The sequence below is a fragment of the Apodemus sylvaticus genome, chromosome 5 (assembly GCF_947179515.1).
Source record: "Apodemus sylvaticus chromosome 5, mApoSyl1.1, whole genome shotgun sequence".
NCBI lineage: Eukaryota > Metazoa > Chordata > Mammalia > Rodentia > Muridae > Apodemus > Apodemus sylvaticus.
Window position 1 is genome coordinate 87579251 of NC_067476.1, and position 20132 is coordinate 87599382.

General features: G+C 46.4%; 1 protein-coding gene across 5 annotated transcripts; it reads left to right on the forward strand.

Annotated features, from left to right (window-relative positions):
- Window positions 1-523: 523 nt before the first annotated feature.
- Pax6 (paired box 6) lies at window positions 524-16598 on the forward strand. 5 transcript variants are annotated; one of them, XM_052181382.1, is made up of 11 exons: window positions 524-533; window positions 4059-4189; window positions 4965-5006; window positions 5101-5316; window positions 5955-6120; window positions 11823-11981; window positions 12419-12501; window positions 12698-12848; window positions 12967-13082; window positions 15489-15639; window positions 16476-16598. In XM_052181382.1, exons 1-11 carry the CDS (start codon window positions 524-526, stop codon window positions 16559-16561), a joined length of 1311 nt encoding a protein of 436 aa, XP_052037342.1. In that variant the 3' UTR covers window positions 16562-16598. The 5 variants fall into 5 exon arrangements, with proteins under 5 accessions (XP_052037342.1, XP_052037344.1, XP_052037345.1 ...); XM_052181384.1 differs by having other exon boundaries at window positions 5101-5208; XM_052181385.1 differs by having other exon boundaries at window positions 5101-5115.
- The last annotated feature ends 3534 nt before the right edge of the window (window positions 16599-20132 follow it).

The window sequence follows — 20132 nt, forward strand, 5'->3', positions numbered from 1 at the left end:
TTTCTCTCCCTCTGTTTTGTCTTAGGCAGAAGACTTTAACTAGGGGTGGGCGAGCAGATGTGTGAGATCTTCTGTTCTAAGAGTGGACATATATCCCAGTTTTCAGGCAAGTTTTATGGTGTTGTTTTGGGCTTCAAAATCTGAAAGAGTTTTTAAAGACCGTAGTTCAGGTGGGAAAACAAATCAAAACAGGGTCATTGTTTCTGTTTCTTCAGATTAAAGGGCTAACTATTAAAAGATTTGGGAAAACTGATTGTGAATGCTAGATCATTTTATTCGCAGCTCATAAAGTACATTCTGCGTGCATATGAGAGCAGGGCTAGGTGACCCTCAGATCGCCCCAAGCGGTTGAGTAGATCAATTTCTAAGAAAGGGAGGATTCTCCAGTTCAGGCACCAGGTTTTCCTCAGTAAGAGGACAGGTCTACCTGTGTTGCAAAGCCCGGGATTAACTCCAATTTTCTTGCTAACAGAGCCCTATATTCGAGCCCCGTGGGATCCGGAGGCTGCCAACCAGCTCCAGCATGCAGAACAGTAAGTGTCTCAGGTCTTTCTCTGGACTATTGGGCTGGAGACATGCGGGCCATGGGGTAGGGGAGTGTGCTGAGTCTTGGAACCTGCGGAGTCCAAGCCACAGGGAGGGAGGGAAGTGGCCTGAGATCTATCCGGGCAGCACCGGGTGAGCGCCAAGTAGCCCGCGAGGGAAGACTAGGAGGCGGTTTGCTCGGCAGTGTTCTAGAAGGGCAGAGGCTGGGGCTCATCAAAACTACTCGCCCGAGTTTTTGAAGCTGCGGTAGAGAAACCCCATCCCTCCCCCCCAAATCCTGTAACTCATACCCCCTCCCCGCCCCTGCCCGGGCTCTGACCCCAGAGAGAGGGGCTGGGCCGAGCAGGGCGGGGCGAAGCTTGAAGGCTTCTCCTGAGAAGAGAAGGAGGCCCCTTTGGGCTTGGCCAAGACTGAGCGTCTCCTCCGACCCCGACCCCGAGGGGTGGGGGCGCTTCCCTCCCCTAGTCAATCTCAGGCCAGCTCCTCCCCTCCCCACCCTAGTTACCGGCCTAGAAGAGAAGGGGAGTGGGGCACCCAGGGCGGCTACCCTGCTAGGGAAGTAAACCTCACGTGGTGAAGAAAGGAGGGTTTGCTGGATCTGGGAAGAGTGTGGAAACTGTGCGGGTCAGGAATTGGATAAACCTTGCACCAGCAAGCGCAGCTGTGTGGATTCTGGATGATCCAGGCTCCTGGTGCCTTTGATACCAGTCTGTGTGCCTCTCTTCTTACCTTTGCCCAGGCCCTTCGGGCCCCAACCTTTGTGCTCAGCCAATGGTTGCTGGTACGTGATAGAGCTGAGCCAGGGAAGCTAGGCCTGGGTGAGGGTGGAGGTCTACACAGGCTTAATTATGCTTGGGAGTATGGAGAGGCCTGGGTCTTCGAGAAACTTGCGGTTATAGAATTGCAGAAGCTTAGAGAGCCCAGCAGCTCGCGATGCCACAGGACCAGGGCCGCTAAGCTCAGGAAAGAGAGCAAAGGTGTGAGCTTTGCAACTGCATTTGTGCAGAACCTGTCAGATCCATACCCTGGAGCTCAGACTCCTTAGCCTTAGGTTTTCCGGTAGGCCGAGGCGCTCAGTCGTGACGTGACCGTTGGCCGCTATGGCCTGGCTGGCAGGCCCAGAGGGGTACAGGTCGCGGGTTGGCCTGCGGGCTTTGTGCCTCTGGTTCCCGGGTGTGCGCGAGGCGCGGAGCATCCAAATTGACACCATATGTTTTCGTATTAGAAGCTTTGCGGTCGAATTCTAGGAGCATAATCATCGCCACTGGGCGAGAACGCCAGCAGTCCCTGGGGAAGGGACACAATGATTGAGGCTTAACCTCTAAAGGGGAATTTAGAGCTATGTTTCTTCGCTGCCATTTCGATGCTGGCAGAGGCTCCCTGGCCCTGTGTCTCTCAGACCAGCAAATCCGGGCTGCAGCTGTGGAGATGCTGGGCACTTTAGGTTTGCAATGAGGAATAAGGAAGGTCTATGATTAGAGGCCTTGCACACTCTGGCATCTGTAGACTGGGAATTACCCTGGCTTTGCTTTTGAAAAGTTTCTCTGAGACGGCCTTTCTTTTTCTGGGAAGCTTTCTTTTGCCCAGAGATGGGCCTCCATACCTGCATGGTAAATGAGATCTAGAAAGCCAAGGTTTTCTAAGAGAAAATTTAGGAGAAACCGGAAGCGCAGGCTAGGCCCTGCCCTGTTTTAGAAGCAGTCTCTTGCAATGTGCAATGTACCCTCTTGCACTGGCCCGGGACAGCCAGAGCCCAGATCCCTAAACGCCTGTCACTTCTCATCGAATTGAGGCCCCGCCCCCCCTCCGTGAGCTATAACCCTCCTCCAGCCCCAAGCCTCAAGCTACCCTGAAAACGCAGCTCCCCTCGAAGGGGAGACGAGTGCAGTTCATTCTCGTCTGAGTGATCTACAAATAGGGACGGAAAGGGTCGTTTTATCACGGTCCCGTTTGTCGTGACGATGCAATTTCCCGGAGCGGAGCACTGTCACAAAGTGACAAGGCTGCCACAAGCGCCCCGACTGATCTTTTCAATTAGCCTTCCATGCATGATCCGGAGCGACTTCCGCCTATTTCCAGAAATTAAGCTCAAACTTGACGTGCAGCTAGTTTTATTTTAAAGACAAATGTCAGAGAGGCTCATCATATTTCCCCCCTCTTCTATATTTGGAGCTTATTTATTGCTAAGAAGCACAGGCTCCTGGAGTCAATTTATCAGGAGGCTCCAAGGAGAAGAGAGAAGAGAGGAGAAGAGAGAGCTGAGAACCACGTTTCCTGAGAGGGCTTCTGTCTAGACACGGGGCTGCAGGTTGGAGATGTCTGAGGAAGTGGAAAGGGGACTGGCTTTATTTCTATTCCTATGATTTCTGAGGAGGATAGTTCATGGAGACGCTCCTTCCCTCTCACCCTAGTCTCTACGAAGACACAATGGGATGAGGTTGTGAGACGAAAGTGGAAGGAAGGACCGGTGACCCTGTGATGTGGTCTTTTTCTTTTTAAGTTTTGAGTTTCTGTTAATATTTGTGTCCTTGGCTGAGGGGGAGGGCGGAGTTCAGCAGCGGAAGTAAAGCGAGTAGTGAGTAGTGGCGGGTGGGAAGACTCCAGGCTTCTGAGCACCACTTGGGGCAGGCAGATCACTGTGTGAGTGGGGGTTCCAACTCTATGCCTGCTGTGGAGGCACAGATTGGGGGGTTCACTAGTGACAAATTTATCTTTTTTGGCTCTTTTTTATTCTGCATGCGCGCGCATGCGAACACACACACACACACACACACACACACACAGTGCTATATGCTATGCACCTCTGCCAGAGTTAAATCATCATGCTAAGGTTTTATAACGTTCTGCCTGCCGAGCTGTGCAGGGCTTGGCATTTGCAGTGCTGTTCCAACACTGCAGAGACTTCTGTGTGGACTCTGTGGTGACACTCAGAGGTGATGTAGGGAGACGACTTTAAGAGCTTGACGTTTGCCCCTTGTGGGTTCCAAGAAGGGCTGGGGTGCTTATGAAGGGGGCAATGGGCTCAGGGAGCTGCTGGGGTGTTGGTGGTACCGGGTGGATATGTTCCTGCGTATTCTCCCAGGTCTGACAACAGTCCAATGGGCAGGGTCAATTGTTTTTGAGGCTAGGCTGCCCAGTCCTTGCATGGCTGGTGGTTCTGTTGTTGGGTGGTTTTGTTTTTGTTTTTTTAAGCCAGGACCTAATTGCAGAGGTTCACACAGGTTGGCAGGGAGCTGAGGTTGCATTGTGGTCTTTTCTTTCTTTCTTTCTTTCTTTCTTTCTTTCTTTCTTTCTTTCTTTCTTTCTTTCTTTCTTTCTTTCTTTCTTTCTTTCTTTCTTTCTTCCTTCCTTCCTTCCTTCCTTCCTTCCTTCCTTCCTCTCTTTCCCTTTCCTCTTCTTCTTCTTCTTCTTCTTCTTCTTCTTCTTCTTCTTCTTCTTCTTCTTCTTCTTCTTCTTCTTCTTCTTCTTCTTCTTCTTCTTCTTCTTCTCTCCTCTCCTCCTCCTCTCCTCAGGTCACAGCGGAGTGAATCAGCTTGGTGGTGTCTTTGTCAACGGGCGGCCACTGCCGGACTCCACCCGGCAGAAGATCGTAGAACTAGCTCACAGCGGGGCCCGGCCGTGCGACATTTCCCGAATTCTGCAGGTGATCCTCCCGTGGCTGTCCTACTAGGCGCCCCCTACCCACCCCCACCCCGCCCTCGTCCCGCGGTCCTCCACTCTAAGTGTCCTTTCTTCATTTTTTACTGTAAACGCTACTAATAATGGACCACACCACCCTCACCAACTCCATCCCCACCACGTCCCTACCTTCCCGCTCCTCCTCTCCTTCCACCACGGCCCTGTCTCTTTCAACCTCAGTCAGTTATGTAAGATAATTCATCTGCGTAAGAAAAAGAATGTGAGTGAATTAAAAAATATATCTTTTCATTTGGAAAAGACATTCATTATGGTAACAGTGTATAAACTGTAATGAGCTGAGTTATATAAACTGGGATAATTTCATTCCCTTTTTCCCATCCCGTGCTAACCTCAGAGTTTAGAGATTTGTTTGCATCCATCATGCTTGTGAAGAATGTATATGGATTTTCAAAGGCAAATGCTATCTAATTCACATTTGCTCAACTGGGCGAAATTTTAAGGGAAAAACATAAACATTCAATTATTTATTTCCCTTTGTTCTTTACAACATAATACTATTTTAAGCAAGGTCAGCGCAAAAAATTAACCTGACTTCGTTTTGATGCATCTTCACACAGTGTTTTGAAAAATAGTTTTAAAAAAGCTTTTAAAAAATAATTCAAAGTGTTTGAAAGTATCATCATTATTTGTAGTTTTAGGGCTACAAATGTAATTTTTAAGAAAAACAAGCTCTCTCCAGTAAGTTCTCGTACCATTGAAGGTATATTTTTGTGTTATAGACCCATGCAGATGCAAAAGTCCAGGTGCTGGGCAATGAAAACGTAAGCTTGTCATTGTTTAATGCATACTTAAACAATTTTATTTTTGTCTTGAAATTATTAATAATGTGGTTTTCTGTCCAATTCCCCAATGCAGGTGTCCAACGGATGTGTGAGTAAAATTCTGGGCAGGTATTACGAGACTGGCTCCATCAGACCCAGGGCAATCGGAGGTAGTAAGCCCAGAGTGGCCACTCCAGAAGTCGTAAGCAAAATAGCCCAGTATAAACGGGAGTGCCCGTCCATCTTTGCTTGGGAAATCCGAGACAGATTATTATCCGAGGGGGTCTGTACCAACGATAACATACCCAGTGTAAGTTCATTGTGAACATTTGTCTGCCTCGCCCAAGCCCCTCACTCCCCATCTCTGACACTTCTTTATCGCCTCCTGCTCTTCTCTCTCCCAATGCCTTGCCATCTCCCCCCCCCCCTTCCCCGATTCACTTGGGTCTCGAGGGTACCTGGGGACATGGGGAGGTGGGCTTTGACTTTTTGACCATCTGGAAAATGGGAGTCAAATGTGGGGAGTAGTTCACTTTATTTGGATACCACAAACCAGGGGGTCAATGGAATTAGAAGGCAATGAAAATGAAAACCAGATTCTAAATTCCCCTCAAAGCACTTTCCTGAAACTTCTTTCAAATAACATGCATCCATTTCTGCATCCATTAGTAAATCTCTAAGGTGAACTCTTTTTTATCGAGGAGTCTTTGATTAAAGCCGAGCAGCCCAGTGAGCTGTCATTAGTGATATCTACAGAGGTGAAGAACTGCTTCCCCCTTTTTACCCAACTTAATTTCCAGGAACAAAACGATAGCTGTCATTCTTTCCACAATATAGCTGGGAGCTTTTGCATGTGTAGTGGGGTCCTTTTTTTAAAGCTTGGAAGAGCTGAGATGGGGACCTAGGATGGGGTGACTGTGTCTAACTACCATTTGGTTTGATTTGCAGGTGTCATCCATAAACAGAGTTCTTCGCAACCTGGCTAGCGAAAAGCAACAGATGGGCGCGGACGGCATGTATGATAAACTAAGGATGTTGAACGGGCAGACCGGAAGCTGGGGCACTCGCCCTGGTTGGTATCCTGGGACTTCAGTACCAGGGCAACCCACGCAAGGTAAAACTCAAGTAGCCACCTTCCTGAAGTGGTTTCCTCCTCTGGGCTCCCAGTGTCTAGGAGCTCCTGGATGGTTTAGGTACCCGCCCCCCCCCCCCACTTACACTTTGTAATTGGTGTTTGTGCAACCATCTTGTTGCCTGTAAAGATGATGTATGTTAAGGGTTGTATGAAGTGTTAGGAGGTTGTGCATGTGCAAGGTTGAGAGTCTAGTGGTGCCTTATTCAAATCTGACATTAAAATGCAGTAGAGCGTACTTGGCAGTACAAGTGAGACAAGGTAACACTGTAAATATAATTGTATTATTTGCTTTTGAAGTAATTGACAATTATGCGACTTTGAGTAAGATGGTAGGAGAGGGCAGGCCCCCCACCCCCATGTGCATGGCATGGCCAGTTTGAAGACTTCCAATGGCGGTTCCCTCCCCCAACTTCAACATTTTAACCCATTTACTCGGCCCTCCCCCTGCACCCGTGGACTCTAGTTCTTGTTCTTGGCCGTGGCAACTGGTTAGAAGTGGGGTAGGGAAACTGAGTACTGGGCTGAGGCTAGGAGAAGAGGTTCTGGGGCCAGTTGTACCGACAGGGACTGTGGTTTCCTTTCCCAGAATCTGTGCGAAGAAGGCAGGAAGAGGAGTGGGTGGGTTGGCTCTCTCCCCTTCCCACTCACACCGAGGTAACTTGGTCAAGAATAGGAAACAGTTTACTTGGAAGATTAATCGGTATTTGTTGTCTTCGTGACAAGGAGATAATATACGGGATAATGGGATGAGGCGCCTCACTCCCGGGAGCACCCCAGAGCCTGGGGGCATAGGTCCGGGGCTGCGCGGGGGCTGCGCAGGGGCTGCTGTGAATCGGCGAGCTCTGGGACCGAACGGCCCCGCGTGCAGGGCACCTCCACAGAGCCGGGTTAGAGAAGGGAAAATCGGTAACAGTATGCGAAATATCTGGTACAAAGGATGCTTCTGTCACTCGCAAGAATTTGTTATGGGAACAATCCTGTCGCTCTGTAATTGCTCATTAGAGAACGTTTTGTTTCTCATTAAGGCGACATGAATAAGCGTCTAGTTGAAGGAGACAGCTGTAGAAATGTTCCACAAGAGACCTCTGGACACGATTCGGCACCAATTGCCAATTAGACATGTCAGTTTTAAGAGCAGAAAACAATATGGGACGGACACTGGGACGGTAGGGAGAAAAGTGCTCCTTTCTCGGTTCCCAGCGTCGCCCGCCGTGCTCTTGGTCAGTGAGGCCTTCTGCTGTGCAGGGCAGAACTCCCTAGCGTGAAACCCCGCCCTTGCTCAGGTGACCTCGAACCTGCAGCTTTGGGAGTTGGAGCTCAGAGTGCTCACAGGTCCAGGCGTCTCCGGTGTCTATTAAGATCAGCTAGAAATAGAAATAGCCAACCTCGCAGGGCCTGAGGTTTGAAACTGTCGGAATCCCCCATGCATTCCCAAAGGACACACCCCAGAGAAGCTAGAACTCCCAGTGAGCACGGTCCGCTCTCCACGCCCAGCACTCTGCACTCTGCTAAACCCTACCCTGCCCACTTGATCGCAGGTGTCTTGGTTGTGGGCAATAGGCCCAGAAGCTCAGATCTCAGAGGGCTGAGCCCAGAAGTTCCCACTCCTGCTCTTCGCGGGCATCTGGGGCTCAGGTTTGCTTGGGGACCAGGGAATGAACACCCCCTTCCTGTCTCTGGGTGCCAAGACTAAAGTCCAGGGCAATAACTTCCGCTAGAGGAAGCGTCGCCTACTTAGGGCAAGTTTTCCTCCCTGGGAGCGGGAGAACAGGGACCAAAAGGCAAGGGCCTGGTGGAGACCACTGAGGGCGAGAGGTGGCGCTAGTTCAGGGACTTTTAATTTAAGGCGGCTAGTTACTAGTGAAAGCTGGGTCACACACTTCCTGAGTGTCCCACCCACCCACCTTGTTTACCCCACCTAAGTGCATTTCCTCCCAAGCTCTCTGCTCAGCTTTCAGCGTGGGGGAGGAAGCGTGGCTCGAAAAGAGAATCTCGGGCGTGGGGACCTCCTGTTCTGTGGTGTCAGCTATCCAGGCTTAAATTCCTGGGGATTCCTCTGGCCCTTTGGTGCTAAGCGCGTCTCCCTCCCTCCCAGGCTTCCTTTCCAGCCAGAGAGGCTGATCTGGGCTTGTAAAGAGTCCATTTCCAGAAGCATAAGGAGAGGTTAGGTCTCTGAGGGAGACAAATATGGTTTCCATCTGATCTACGCCACGCGGCGGTGAATAAAATCCTGAGGACGTGGGCTGACAATAACGAGACGACTCTATCCAGCCCCAATTCTCCAGCGATTTGGTGGTTTTAGGGATCACGAAGACACTGTTTCTCATCTCCTTCCCTCGCCCCAACCCCCATAATACCCAGGCCCTCTATAGGATTTAGTCAGCCTCCTTTCAACAGATGCTTCAATGTTTTGATCCGCGCTCCAGAGCTGAAAAGGTTCCGCAACCGCGTTGCTATCTTTTCTTGCTTGTTTTCCGCCTCACTGATTAAGACACTAAGAAACTAAGGAATGATTTTATTTCCCAGCGTCTTTTTTTTTCTTTTTTCTTTTCTGTTTCCCCGCCTCTCCCGCTCACTTTCTCCCTCTCTCTCTCTCCCTCTCCTCTTCTTCTTCTTCCAGGAAACAAATCCTATCCCCTGCGTCAGATGGTCCTGGGGCTGGGATAATGGGAGGCGCTTTCACTCTCCGCTGGGATTAGCCTGGGAGGTGCACGGTGCCCATTGAAGGTCCCTTCTTTGCGCCGCTAGGAGGGGACTCCTTTTAAAGGAGATATCTTAATTGTCTGCCACTTAAGTTTATCGTGTGGGGAATTAGAGAGTTCTAACTTCTATTTTTAGTTTCTTAAAAGATTTAAAGGTGGAAGGTAAAACCACCAAAGGCGAAGGAGGGGGAGGGAGAAAAAAAAAAAAGCCAACTCTGTCTAAGTGAGCACTCAGTCACCTGGCTGCAAACACTTGGTACTTTTAAAGTAGTGAACACATTCTCAGTGTTGCTTTCTGGGCTGGTTAAGAGGCGGCAGCGGCGGCGGCGGCGAATCCGTAGCGTTCTCTTCTTGTTGACTCTGATTCCACTTTTAACAAGAAGACGCAAAAACAGGATTTAAATGCCATATTCCTGCTTCTATAGACTTATTTTTCTCCCTAAATATCACTTCCCAAAGAGTGCAAGCCCTAGGCTTCTGTCACCGGCACGTGCTTATGCACAACTAGTGCCTGAGCTCGGAAGACTGTGAATACAACCCTTAAGCTTTAAAATTAAGAGGAAGTCCAAGAAGCAGCTGAGAATAGAGAAACGCTCTCTGCAGGTGTCTTCGGAGGGAGACCCTCAGCTTTGTTCACTTGGCAAGACCTAACTTGCTAGAAAAGGGATGGGGTGGAGCTTTTTCTTTTGGGTGGAGGCAAAAGTGACCAGGCCAGATTGTGTTTTCCAAAAGCAGTAACCGATGGACTTTTCTAGTAGTTCCACCAGGGTGGGGTGGGGTGGGGTGGGGTGGGGTGGGGTGTGTGGTGGTGGTGGAGGGGGACGGACAAAAAAATCCGACAATAAAAGAGAAAAGGAACAGGCTCTCATCATTTTTCTCCCTGGGGGGGTGGGGGGACTACTTTGAAGAGTCCTCAAGAGACCTGGGGCAGCAAATTCGTACAGCCACTTGTGCCCCTACACGTGAGTTCCTGAGTTCGGCGCTTAGCCTTCGGCAGGAGACCCTCCCCTCCCCCACTCATCTGAAGTAGGGCAAGATGCCTGCGGCTTGTTTACCAATACTCGCTCCCTCCTCTTCCTTTTCGTCTTTTTCTCCCACCTCCGTCGATCTTCCAGTTTCTTTTTCTTCTACATTTTTCCCTTTGTCCCTTCTTATACCTTTCTGACCACCATCTCTTTGGAGCCCTCCATCTTTCTCTGCCCCTCCCCCACACCATTCTTCCCTCTTTAGCTTCTCTCCTTTCGCCTCCCCTAAGTCCCAGCTCTGGTCCCCATCCACCCTCCCCACCTCCCTCCACCCCCTGCCCTGGCCCCCCATCCACCTCTCCCCCCCACCCCCGCAGCCAAGCGCCCTAAATAGCACCGAGGCGCCCGCTCTCCGGACAGTGATTAATGATAGCAGAGCAGAGGGGTTAACACACTTCGCTGAAAAGTCTGTTGACTGGGCTTCTTGTAACACAATGTGGCCCGCTGCACGCCTCAAGAGAATCCTTTTGTTGTCCATGCTTATTGTGGCCTCAAAATTCTGCCCACGAAAGTTTGCCAACGCTCCTGCCCCAGGAGTTTAATAGTTTCCCTTACTTGCGGGGCATTGTGTGGTGCTGAAAAGCAGCCCCTCGCTATTCAAGTGTTGGTGGTCATCTCAATAGATCTCCAAGGGCCCATATGGTGGCCAGTGCCGATGAATCCGCCTGTTTAAATGGGGGAGAAAGTTGGGGTTTTAAAACATTTCAAAGTTCCTGAAAAGATCCCACTAGATCCTGTCACAATTCCCTGAACGCTTTGAAGGCGCTGCCTATTGTCTCCTGGTTATAAATGATATTCCTGGCCAAGTCGATTCCCACAGAGGCCTGGCGTCCCCTCCCCCCCAAACTGGCCAAGTTTCTAGGATCGGGAGAGAACAGTTCCTGTTGGTATCCCGTGGGGGCTACAAGCCTCAGGACCCAAGGCAGCCTGCAGGGCTCTGGGAAGGCCAGCCAAGGCCTGCGTCCTTTCCTTGCCGCAGGCTGCCGCCTTGCCCGCAAGGTGCACGGCAGAGCCGGTTAGCCCAAGTGCACAGCTCTTCACCAAGCGCAAAGGAAAACAATGAAACTTTCCCTGTTTAATGATAGAAATTACATTAAAAGTGGTGGAAATGCCCTAATTAAAAATGTACCACTTAAATGATATGCCAAGGACTCAGCTGCAGCTTAGCATATTTAGCTAGTTAGTGAACTCTCCGCCGTCTCTCTTTTAAAATTACACGTTAAAAATTTAAAAGAAATCTTACTTTTCTCTGGTGCAACACATTACAAAGAATGGACAGTCCTTTTATCTAAATATAAAATTCCATTTTCAGCAATTATAGCCTGTTCTTGGTGATGATATAATTACAGCTGTGCTCGTAATAGGTGTCAAGGCGAAACACACTCACACAATGGTTGAATAAAACCGCAGAACAATGCAAGCACTTCTAAATTCACAACCTTTAAAATGAAATTGACTGTGCAGAATTCAAATAAAAACTAGATAAATATTTTTTTAAAAAGATTACAAGCTTGGTTTGGTTTCTTAATAGCATTTTCTACAAACCTATCAACATCTAATTGATTAGATAGGAATTACTGATTATAGATCAGCTGAAATCGTGCACATCACTCTATTTTCCCAACACAGCCATAGGTAAATACTTTCTGTATGTGAGGGAACTGGACAAGGAGTCAGAGTCAACAGGGAAAGATCATTCTGCCTGGAAACTTCTGGCTTGCTTTGTCATTCAAACAGACAGTACTGGGTGAGAGCACTGTCAGGTCTCATCTTGATGAAAACAGGAATATGACTCAGGTAACAGTGTCATTAAAGGAAGGCTAACACTTGATTAACTTAGGAAGGCTCTGTGGAGACTGCAGACTACGAAGTCCCTGGAGTTTATAACTGTACCGAGTCCCATTAGGAGCCCCCATGTCATTCTCTTATTATTGTCCTATTCTTTTTGTTGCAGATGGCTGCCAGCAACAGGAAGGAGGGGGGGAGAACACCAACTCCATCAGTTCTAACGGAGAAGACTCAGATGAGGCTCAGATGCGACTTCAGTTGAAGCGGAAGCTGCAAAGAAATAGAACATCTTTTACCCAAGAGCAGATTGAGGCTCTGGAGAAAGGTGACTGGGAAATTTCCAAAGTAGAGAAACCTTAAATCAAAGTAAATGCCACAGCAACAGCACAAAGAGCTAAATTTAGCCAGGGCCCTTTACATAAAGGATGAAAAGCCCCCCTTCCCCCTTCTTTTCAGGGTGTGTATGTGCATGTGTGTTTTCTTTCTTCTTTTCATATACCAGTAAACTGAAATAGTAAGATTCTGACATACAAAGAAAATGATGATCTATTTTACTGTCTCAGGCCACAGATAAGGACAGACACTAAATGTCTTGCTCCTGGTGGGAAAGTTCTTGCAAGTACAGTCAGCAGCACGCTGTCAATCTGTTTGAAAGGAAATTGGCTGGACAAGATGGGAGTGGGCTGTTAAAGGCTAGGTCGATCCAGTGTCTGAACTATTTTGTGTTCTGGCATAACATATAAAACCCATTAACTCTTTCAGAGTTTGAGCGGACCCATTATCCAGATGTGTTTGCCCGGGAAAGACTAGCAGCCAAAATAGATCTACCTGAAGCAAGAATACAGGTACCCGGGGGCATTGTTGTTGTTGTGCATTGGGATACTTATATTTCGCCTTGCTTGTCTATCAGTCATTGATAGAAACAGGGTCAGGTTTGCAAAGACTCCCTTGCCCTGGGGCAAGGGCGAGGATGGTGGGGGGGGGGTTGTTTGTGGCTGAGTGGTAGCGAGCCCAGGGTTAACCCATTCCCTGCATTCCCAGGTATGGTTTTCTAATCGAAGGGCCAAATGGAGAAGAGAGGAGAAACTGAGGAACCAGAGACGACAGGCTAGCAACACCCCTAGCCACATCCCTATCAGCAGCAGCTTCAGCACCAGCGTCTACCAGCCAATTCCACAGCCCACCACGCCTGGTAACTCGAAATTCCAACTGCCAAGAAAGGCTCTTAACCTTGCCTGCCCTTGGCTCCACCTCGCCCTCTAATGACCTTGCCACCCCCTGCCCCCCATCTTTTTTCTCTTCCTCTGCAGTTTCCTCCTTCACGTCAGGTTCCATGTTGGGCCGGACAGACACCGCCCTCACCAACACATACAGTGCTTTGCCACCCATGCCCAGCTTCACCATGGCAAACAACCTGCCTATGCAAGTAAGAGAGTGTGGCCACCTGCTGCACAGGGCACGGGATGGGTTCAGGCTTGCAGACCCCTTCATTGCATTTACTCCCTTGGGAGTCCTTCTTGTGACAGTGATTGGCTTGACCAGTCAACTCTGAGACAGTCAATCCAGGCTCTTTTAGCTGATTGATTGACTGATTGATTGATTCATGCCCTTGAAAAACAAACACTCGATCTGCCCAGTCAAGTTAATGTGCCTTTCATCATCATGTTAGCTGGAGAATGCAGGACAGGAGTGAGGTCGGTTTTGGCTACCAGGGAAGTTTATATCACAAAGTAGAAATAATGTGGCATAATGAAGCGTAGTAAGATGTTGCTATGTAAAAAGTATGTTTTTTTTGTTAGTGTGTTTGTATTAATACATGCAGAAGCAATGTGAGAATTTTGAGGATTATTTTTGGTTCCTGGGAGAAAGCAGTGAGGAAGAGGAAAAAAGGGGCAGGGCCTAAAAAGTGGGATTCCTCTTTAGAGAGTGAAATGCATGTAGCTAAAATAGGAAAACTAGTTCTTTTTACATTTAAAAGTAAAAATGGAATATAAAGTATTTGCTAGAAATTTAATGTGTGTCAGCTGTAGCTGATGGGACAGGTCAGTGGTAACCCTGCTGCCTAGAGAGCTAGATGGCTTTCTTACTATAACACCCTAGCCTGTGTTCTTAGGGGTAGGTCCTGGACCAAGCTGGCATTGTCTGATGTAAGTTGTGCATGACTCCTGGTATGTGCTAGATCACCATTGGGTAAAGGATTCTAATGCCTTAGGAATATCAGCGCTCCTAAGGCTCCTGCTTATAGGACCATTAGACATGCCTGCTGAAATAAGACTGGAAGCATGAGTCCTGCTGGAAACAGTTCTGGGGGTTACACAGATTACTTAGTCTCCACAGAGCATCTTTTGCCAGGTTTGGAATTCAAATAACAGCAAAATAAAGTCTCTCAATCTTCAGGCCAATATTGGAGCTAGATAAGCGGCCCTGGAGGACATAGTCACGTGCTTCTTTTCTATGTATCTGGTTTTCATTGGACATAGTACAACTGATGTAAGTGAAGGGGCCAACAGCCCATTAGTTGGTATTACTATAACTATTTTGGAATTTCCCAGAAGTCAGTTTGCCTAGAGGAAGTGAGTGGTAACAAATGCGAGCCGAAGTCCTGGCAGGGCCCCTCAGGCCTGTTCGTCTTTTTGAACTTGACGCGAACAGTCGTCTTCTGACTTTAATGAGGCCATCAAGTATCTTGTGCACTTTGATATATTATAGCAACATCTAGGTTTCTGTGAGGGCGACATCATGTGCACATGGAAAACAAACCCAGAAATAATTAAACAGATGAGTGAATGTATTAAGCTTGCTTCCATTTATAAAGAAATATGTTGGGACAATTTAAACATTGACTTTTAAAAAGCACACAGATTGTACAGTTACAAAAGTACATGGCTTCATTAAACAAAGAAAACAGAAACAATCTGTGATCTTATTGTTTAGAGAAAACTATTGTTAAGGTTTTGGAATGGGGAGAGTAATCTGTCAATGGCTTCTTCCTGTTGATCAAAACCTTCTATGTCTTGCAAAGAATGGGCGTCTCCTGCTGGACCTTCCTTGGTGGGTGCCAGTCTTCGCGGATGAGGATTTGAGGATGTCAAGAATTTTCAGAGCAGAACAGCTATGGCTGACCTTCTGCTTCTCTTGATTCGCCTCCTGAGTTCTTGTGACCTCAAGCCTCCATGAGAGCCCCCATTCAGGAGCTTTATTCTGGCTCTGCTTATTTCTTGTTTAGTTATGAGAGACGTCTGTCTCCTCAGCATTCCCATTCTGAAAGCTTAGAAGATAGCAACACAATTTTATGAACGAGACTCAATTAGGGGTTTGGGGTCAGTTAAGAAGTCACAGTTAATCCTCAGGTTGCGTTTAACTTATATTTACTGACGTTTCTAACCTCTTCAATCTGACTTCATCATGGTTGTGTGTGTGTGTGTATGTGTTTTAAAATCTCTAATCCTCCAAGTTCAGCACTGGACTGTTCACAAGGTCCCTATATCAAACTATCCAGAGAGTCCTCCTATTACTCTATTGAACTATGGAATTTGGGGATCATAGCATTCTCCAATAGATCTGGGTTTGTAGAGGGAGGATATCTTTCACGATAGTAACTCTAGCAAAGAAAAAAAGACAGCGCAGGCTGCCAAAACTGGATGTTTGTTTGCATTTACTGTGTTTCAGAAATTTAGTACACAGTATGCTCTGGTGATGGTCAGTGTCTCTAAGACATTCCAAAGAGACATCAGTAATGACCAAGCTTGCAGGCAGGCCCTGGAGAAGAGGTAGTCTGGGATGTAGCTGTCTGGTGGTTCCAGTAATCACAGGTTTTTCTTTCTTCTGGCAGCCCCCAGTCCCCAGTCAGACCTCCTCGTACTCCTGCATGCTGCCCACCAGCCCGTCAGTGAATGGGCGGAGTTATGATACCTACACCCCTCCGCACATGCAAACACACATGAACAGTCAGCCCATGGGCACCTCGGGGACCACTTCAACAGGTGAGCTCTCTGCAGCTGTGCAGAGGCATCTACTGGGCCTCTTTGGCCAGCTGATCTTTCACACTGTGTTTACTATTGACTTGAAAAGAAAGTTCTGACCGTGCATTAAGGACTGTGCCAAATATTTTACTACTCTTGTCTTGAAAGAAAACAGACTGAAAAGGGAAATTCAGTTAAGTTAGTGCATTGACAGCACATAGACAAGAGTCATCTTTTATAGTGGTGAATGTGATCACAGAAATGGAGTAAGACAAGAACCCAAATCTAGTTTTCAGATGATATCTTGGTCAGAGCTAGATAATGTGGGTCCACTGAACTTGATGTGATAGGTACTTTTTAGAAGACATTTACATCTTCTCGCTTCTTGATGCCGGCTGAGGGTTGTAGAAGTTAGGTCTGCTTCTTCCTCCCAGCCCCATTTTGGCTTCTGAGGATGTAGCATGTGAGTCTTCCAGAGATGGTCCCACTGAGAAACTTCCAATCATTGGGTGTCATGAGGCATGTGCAAACATAGCCTCTAGTTGCAAAAGGTCTGCTTTTCTTTCCAATGGCTGAAAGTTTTTCTTTCTTTTTCTTTCTTTCTTTCTTTCTTTCTTTCTTTCTTTCTTTCTTTCTTTCTTTCTTTCTTTCTTTCTTTCTTTTTTCTTTCTTTTTTAATATAAAGTAAAAAATGTATTGTGAAGCTTTAGGAATTTTAGAAGGTCCGTGTGTTCATGCTGTGTTCTATCATAGAATCTACTTATGGAGCTGGTTTTGGAATTTTAGAAAGTGTGTGTGTTCGTGCTGTGTTCTGTTGCAGAATCCACCTATGCAGCTGTTTTTGTATTCATTTATAGGACTCATTTCACCTGGAGTGTCAGTTCCCGTCCAAGTTCCCGGAAGTGAACCTGACATGTCTCAGTACTGGCCTCGATTACAGTAAAGAGAGAGAGTGTGATGGAGAGAGGAAATTGTGTTCACTCAGCCAATGACTATGTGGACACAGCAGTTGGGTATTCAGGAAAGAAAGAGAAATGGCTGTTAGAAGCACTTCACTTTGCAACTGTGTCCTGTACTGGAGCCCGGGAATGGACTAGAAACAAGGACCTTTGCATACAGAAGGCACGGTATCAGTTGGAACAAATCTTCATTTTGGTATCCAAACTTTTATTCATTTTGGTGTATTATTTGTAAATGGGCATTTGTATGTTATAATGAAGAAAAGAACAACACAGGCTGTTGGATCTCAGATCTGTGTTGGCTCATGTGGTTGTTTAAAGGAACCATGATCGACAAGATTTACCATGGATTTAAGAGTTTTATCAAGATATATCAAATACTTCTCCCCATCTGTTCATAGTTTATGGACTGATGTTCCAAGTTTGTATCATTCCTTTGCATATAATTAAACCTGGAACAACACACACTAGATATATGTAAAAACTATCTGTTGGTTTTCCAAAGGTTGTTAACAGATGAAGTTTATGTGCAAAAAAGGGTAAGATATGAATCCAAGGAGAAGTTGATAGCTAAAAGGTAGAGTGTGTCTTCGATATAATCCAATTTGTTTTATGTCAAAATGTAAGTATTTGTCTTCCCTAGAAATCCTCAGAATGATTTCTATAATAAAGTTAATTTCATTTATATTTGACAAGAATACTCTATAGATGTTTTATACACATTTTCATGCAATCATTTGTTTCTTTCTTGGCCAGCAAAAGTTAATTGTTCTTAGATATAGCTGTATTACTGTTCACAGTCCAATCATTTTGTGCATCTAGAATTCATTCCTAATCAATTAAAAGTGCTTGCAAGAGTTTTAAACTTAAGTGTTTTGCAGTTGTTCACAAATACATATCAAAATCCACCATTGTTGATTGTAAAAAAAAAAAAAAACATGCCAAAGCCTTTGTATTTTCTTTATTACACTATTTTCTTTTTAACCTTATAGTGTGGTGTTACAAATTTTGTTCCCACATTAGGTTAATATCCTAAATCAACGGTTACTTTCATACACTCTATTTTACAACCTGATGGTCCTCAAAGAAATAATTTTTACAGATATCAGAAGTTGGCAATGTATCATACAAAAACCTAAAACACAACACAGCTGTGTATAGATCTGCATCCCATAATATGTACAGAAAAAGGCAATATTTCAAATTTATTTATTTCATTTAAAAGCGCAAAGTGTAGAAGGAATTAAGAAGAATACAACAAGGGATTCACTAGGAATTGTTTTGCATCAGAGCTGGCATTTTCAACCTGGGCAACCAATCCCCACAATAATTCCACTACAGTCATACTCAAAGGTTGAGTTCTTAAACAAGATTCTCTGAAAGCTGTTGCCTCTCTCAGATAACCCCTCTCGCTGTCCTGTCTCCCTCCTCTTTGCATAAGAGGAATCGCTCCGTTGAACCCCTCCAGCTGTTCCCATCTGTATCTTGCTTGCTGTGCTATGGTGGATGGTTGGAGGGTAGAGGGGATGCTGCAAGTCAAGGAATAATGAGCACAGAGACATTAACAGACAACAAAGCAGACTGTGACTGGCTGGTGGGAGTTAAAGGCCTCCAGTCATTGGCAGCTTAAGCCAAACATTCCCAAATCTAGGAAGCAAGGTCCATTGTTGGTCAGCTGTTATTTGCAAAGAAGCACAGATCTGATCATGTTTAAAGTGGCAGCACGCAGGGCAGGAGTGCCTGAGCCCGAGCAATGGGGAGAAAAAAAAGTAAGCCTTTGTTGGTTAGAAAAATGCCTGCCTGTTATTTTCTGTCTGTTCTGTGCAACTCTTAAGTCACATAGACACATTTTCTTCAGCAAGCTTGAGTGAGAAACTCTGGGGTCCTGGCCACCTAGATTAAAAATACTTACACAAGGAGACTTGGTCCTAGGGGGAAAGACAATTCCACTGACTCGAACTCTGAGGTTTTTTTGTTTTTGTAAATCGCCAAAGGCAAACGATCAGAAATAAATTGATTGGAGGATTTCAACATAATCTTGCAGTTCTACATCTATTTGGTACTTATGAACAGATCATTGAGATCCATTTTATTCTAGCGGAGTTGCTTCATGTCTGGAGATGGGATCCTAACTGGATTGCAGTGCGTGTGTGTGTGTGTGTGTGTGTGTGTGTGTGTGTGTACAGTTGTTGTCCATGTCAGCCCACACTGCCTGCTGGCATGTCTCCTCTGTTGGTACAGTCACCCTTTTAGACACTTCCACCTCCTGACTTTCTGCAGCCTCCGTTCCCTGAGGGACAAGTGTTGAGGGAACTGTCCGAGAAGAGCTGTGCTGCAGCCTCTGCTGGCTGGCTGGCTTCTTCCTTGAAAACAAGAGAGCAGTTTCTAACCTGCTGTGATTTGGGCTGGTGTCAGGCAGCCTGTGCTGGCTCCTGGCTCTGCCGAGTAGTGCACACAGACAGAGAAAGGCACAGGACATTCTGGGGGGCAAGTTCCGGGAGTGATATGAGGGCTGAGGGTATGGATGTGCAGTTGGGCACATAAACAAGTTACCAGAGCATCAAGGCTGCCACACTGCAGTGGGACTTTCTGGTACATCCTGAAGGAGGGATGCTCAGCCAAGGAGTCTGTGGTCCAGCAAGAGGAGAACAGCAAGTACGCTTGCCTTCTTCCTGCATGCACCCTAAAGGATGAGCTGTCTCTATCCTAGGCTGCGTCATCCGAGAATGTGGGAGCTCTGACTCCCAGTGGTCATTTTCATTTGCTTATTTACTCCCAGATATACTTATAGATTTGTCAATGGGAAACCTGCAGGGATCTTTTAGGGTCATTTTCCAGAACAAAGACCAAATGGTATGACATCCTTGGTGCATACAGATTACATTTTATCTTACGGTTCAACTGACTTAGAGACATTGGGTGATTAGAATCACAGGTGACTCCACTCTAGGGCAGTGGTTTGTCAACCTTCCCAATGCTGTGAGTCTTTAATACAGTTCCTCATGTTGGGGTGACCCCAATCATAAAGTTATCTCATTGCTACTTCATAACTGCAATCTTGCTATGAATTGTAATGCAAACATCTGATATGCAAGAACGACTCCCGTGAAAGGGTTGTTCAACCCTAGGGGTCATGACTTCCAGGTTGAGAACTGCTACTCTAGGTGAAAATAATTTTGTGGTGTGCTGTTATGAAATTCTGAGGAGTTCCTCTCCTCCAAAGCTATACCTTGAAACAACTTTTATCTGGTGAACAACTGGCTTCTCAACACTGCTTACATCATGTCCTCTTTCTACTTACATGAAACGTCATAAATAGGCTTTTGAGAACTGAGTGTCAACACTTGGGCTTGTTGTTCTGTGAGTGTCTGCCATCACAGATGGCAGCGATCAGTTTTTATTCTTTGTGCTCTGGGCTTTAATGTTATCAAGAAAATCTTCTTGTCTCTATGTTTGGTTAACTGATGCCAAATACACATTAGTTTGGTTTTTAGTAACTTTTTTGGTTTTTTTTTTTTTTTTTTTCGGTCATAGATGATTAAACTGCTCGTTTTT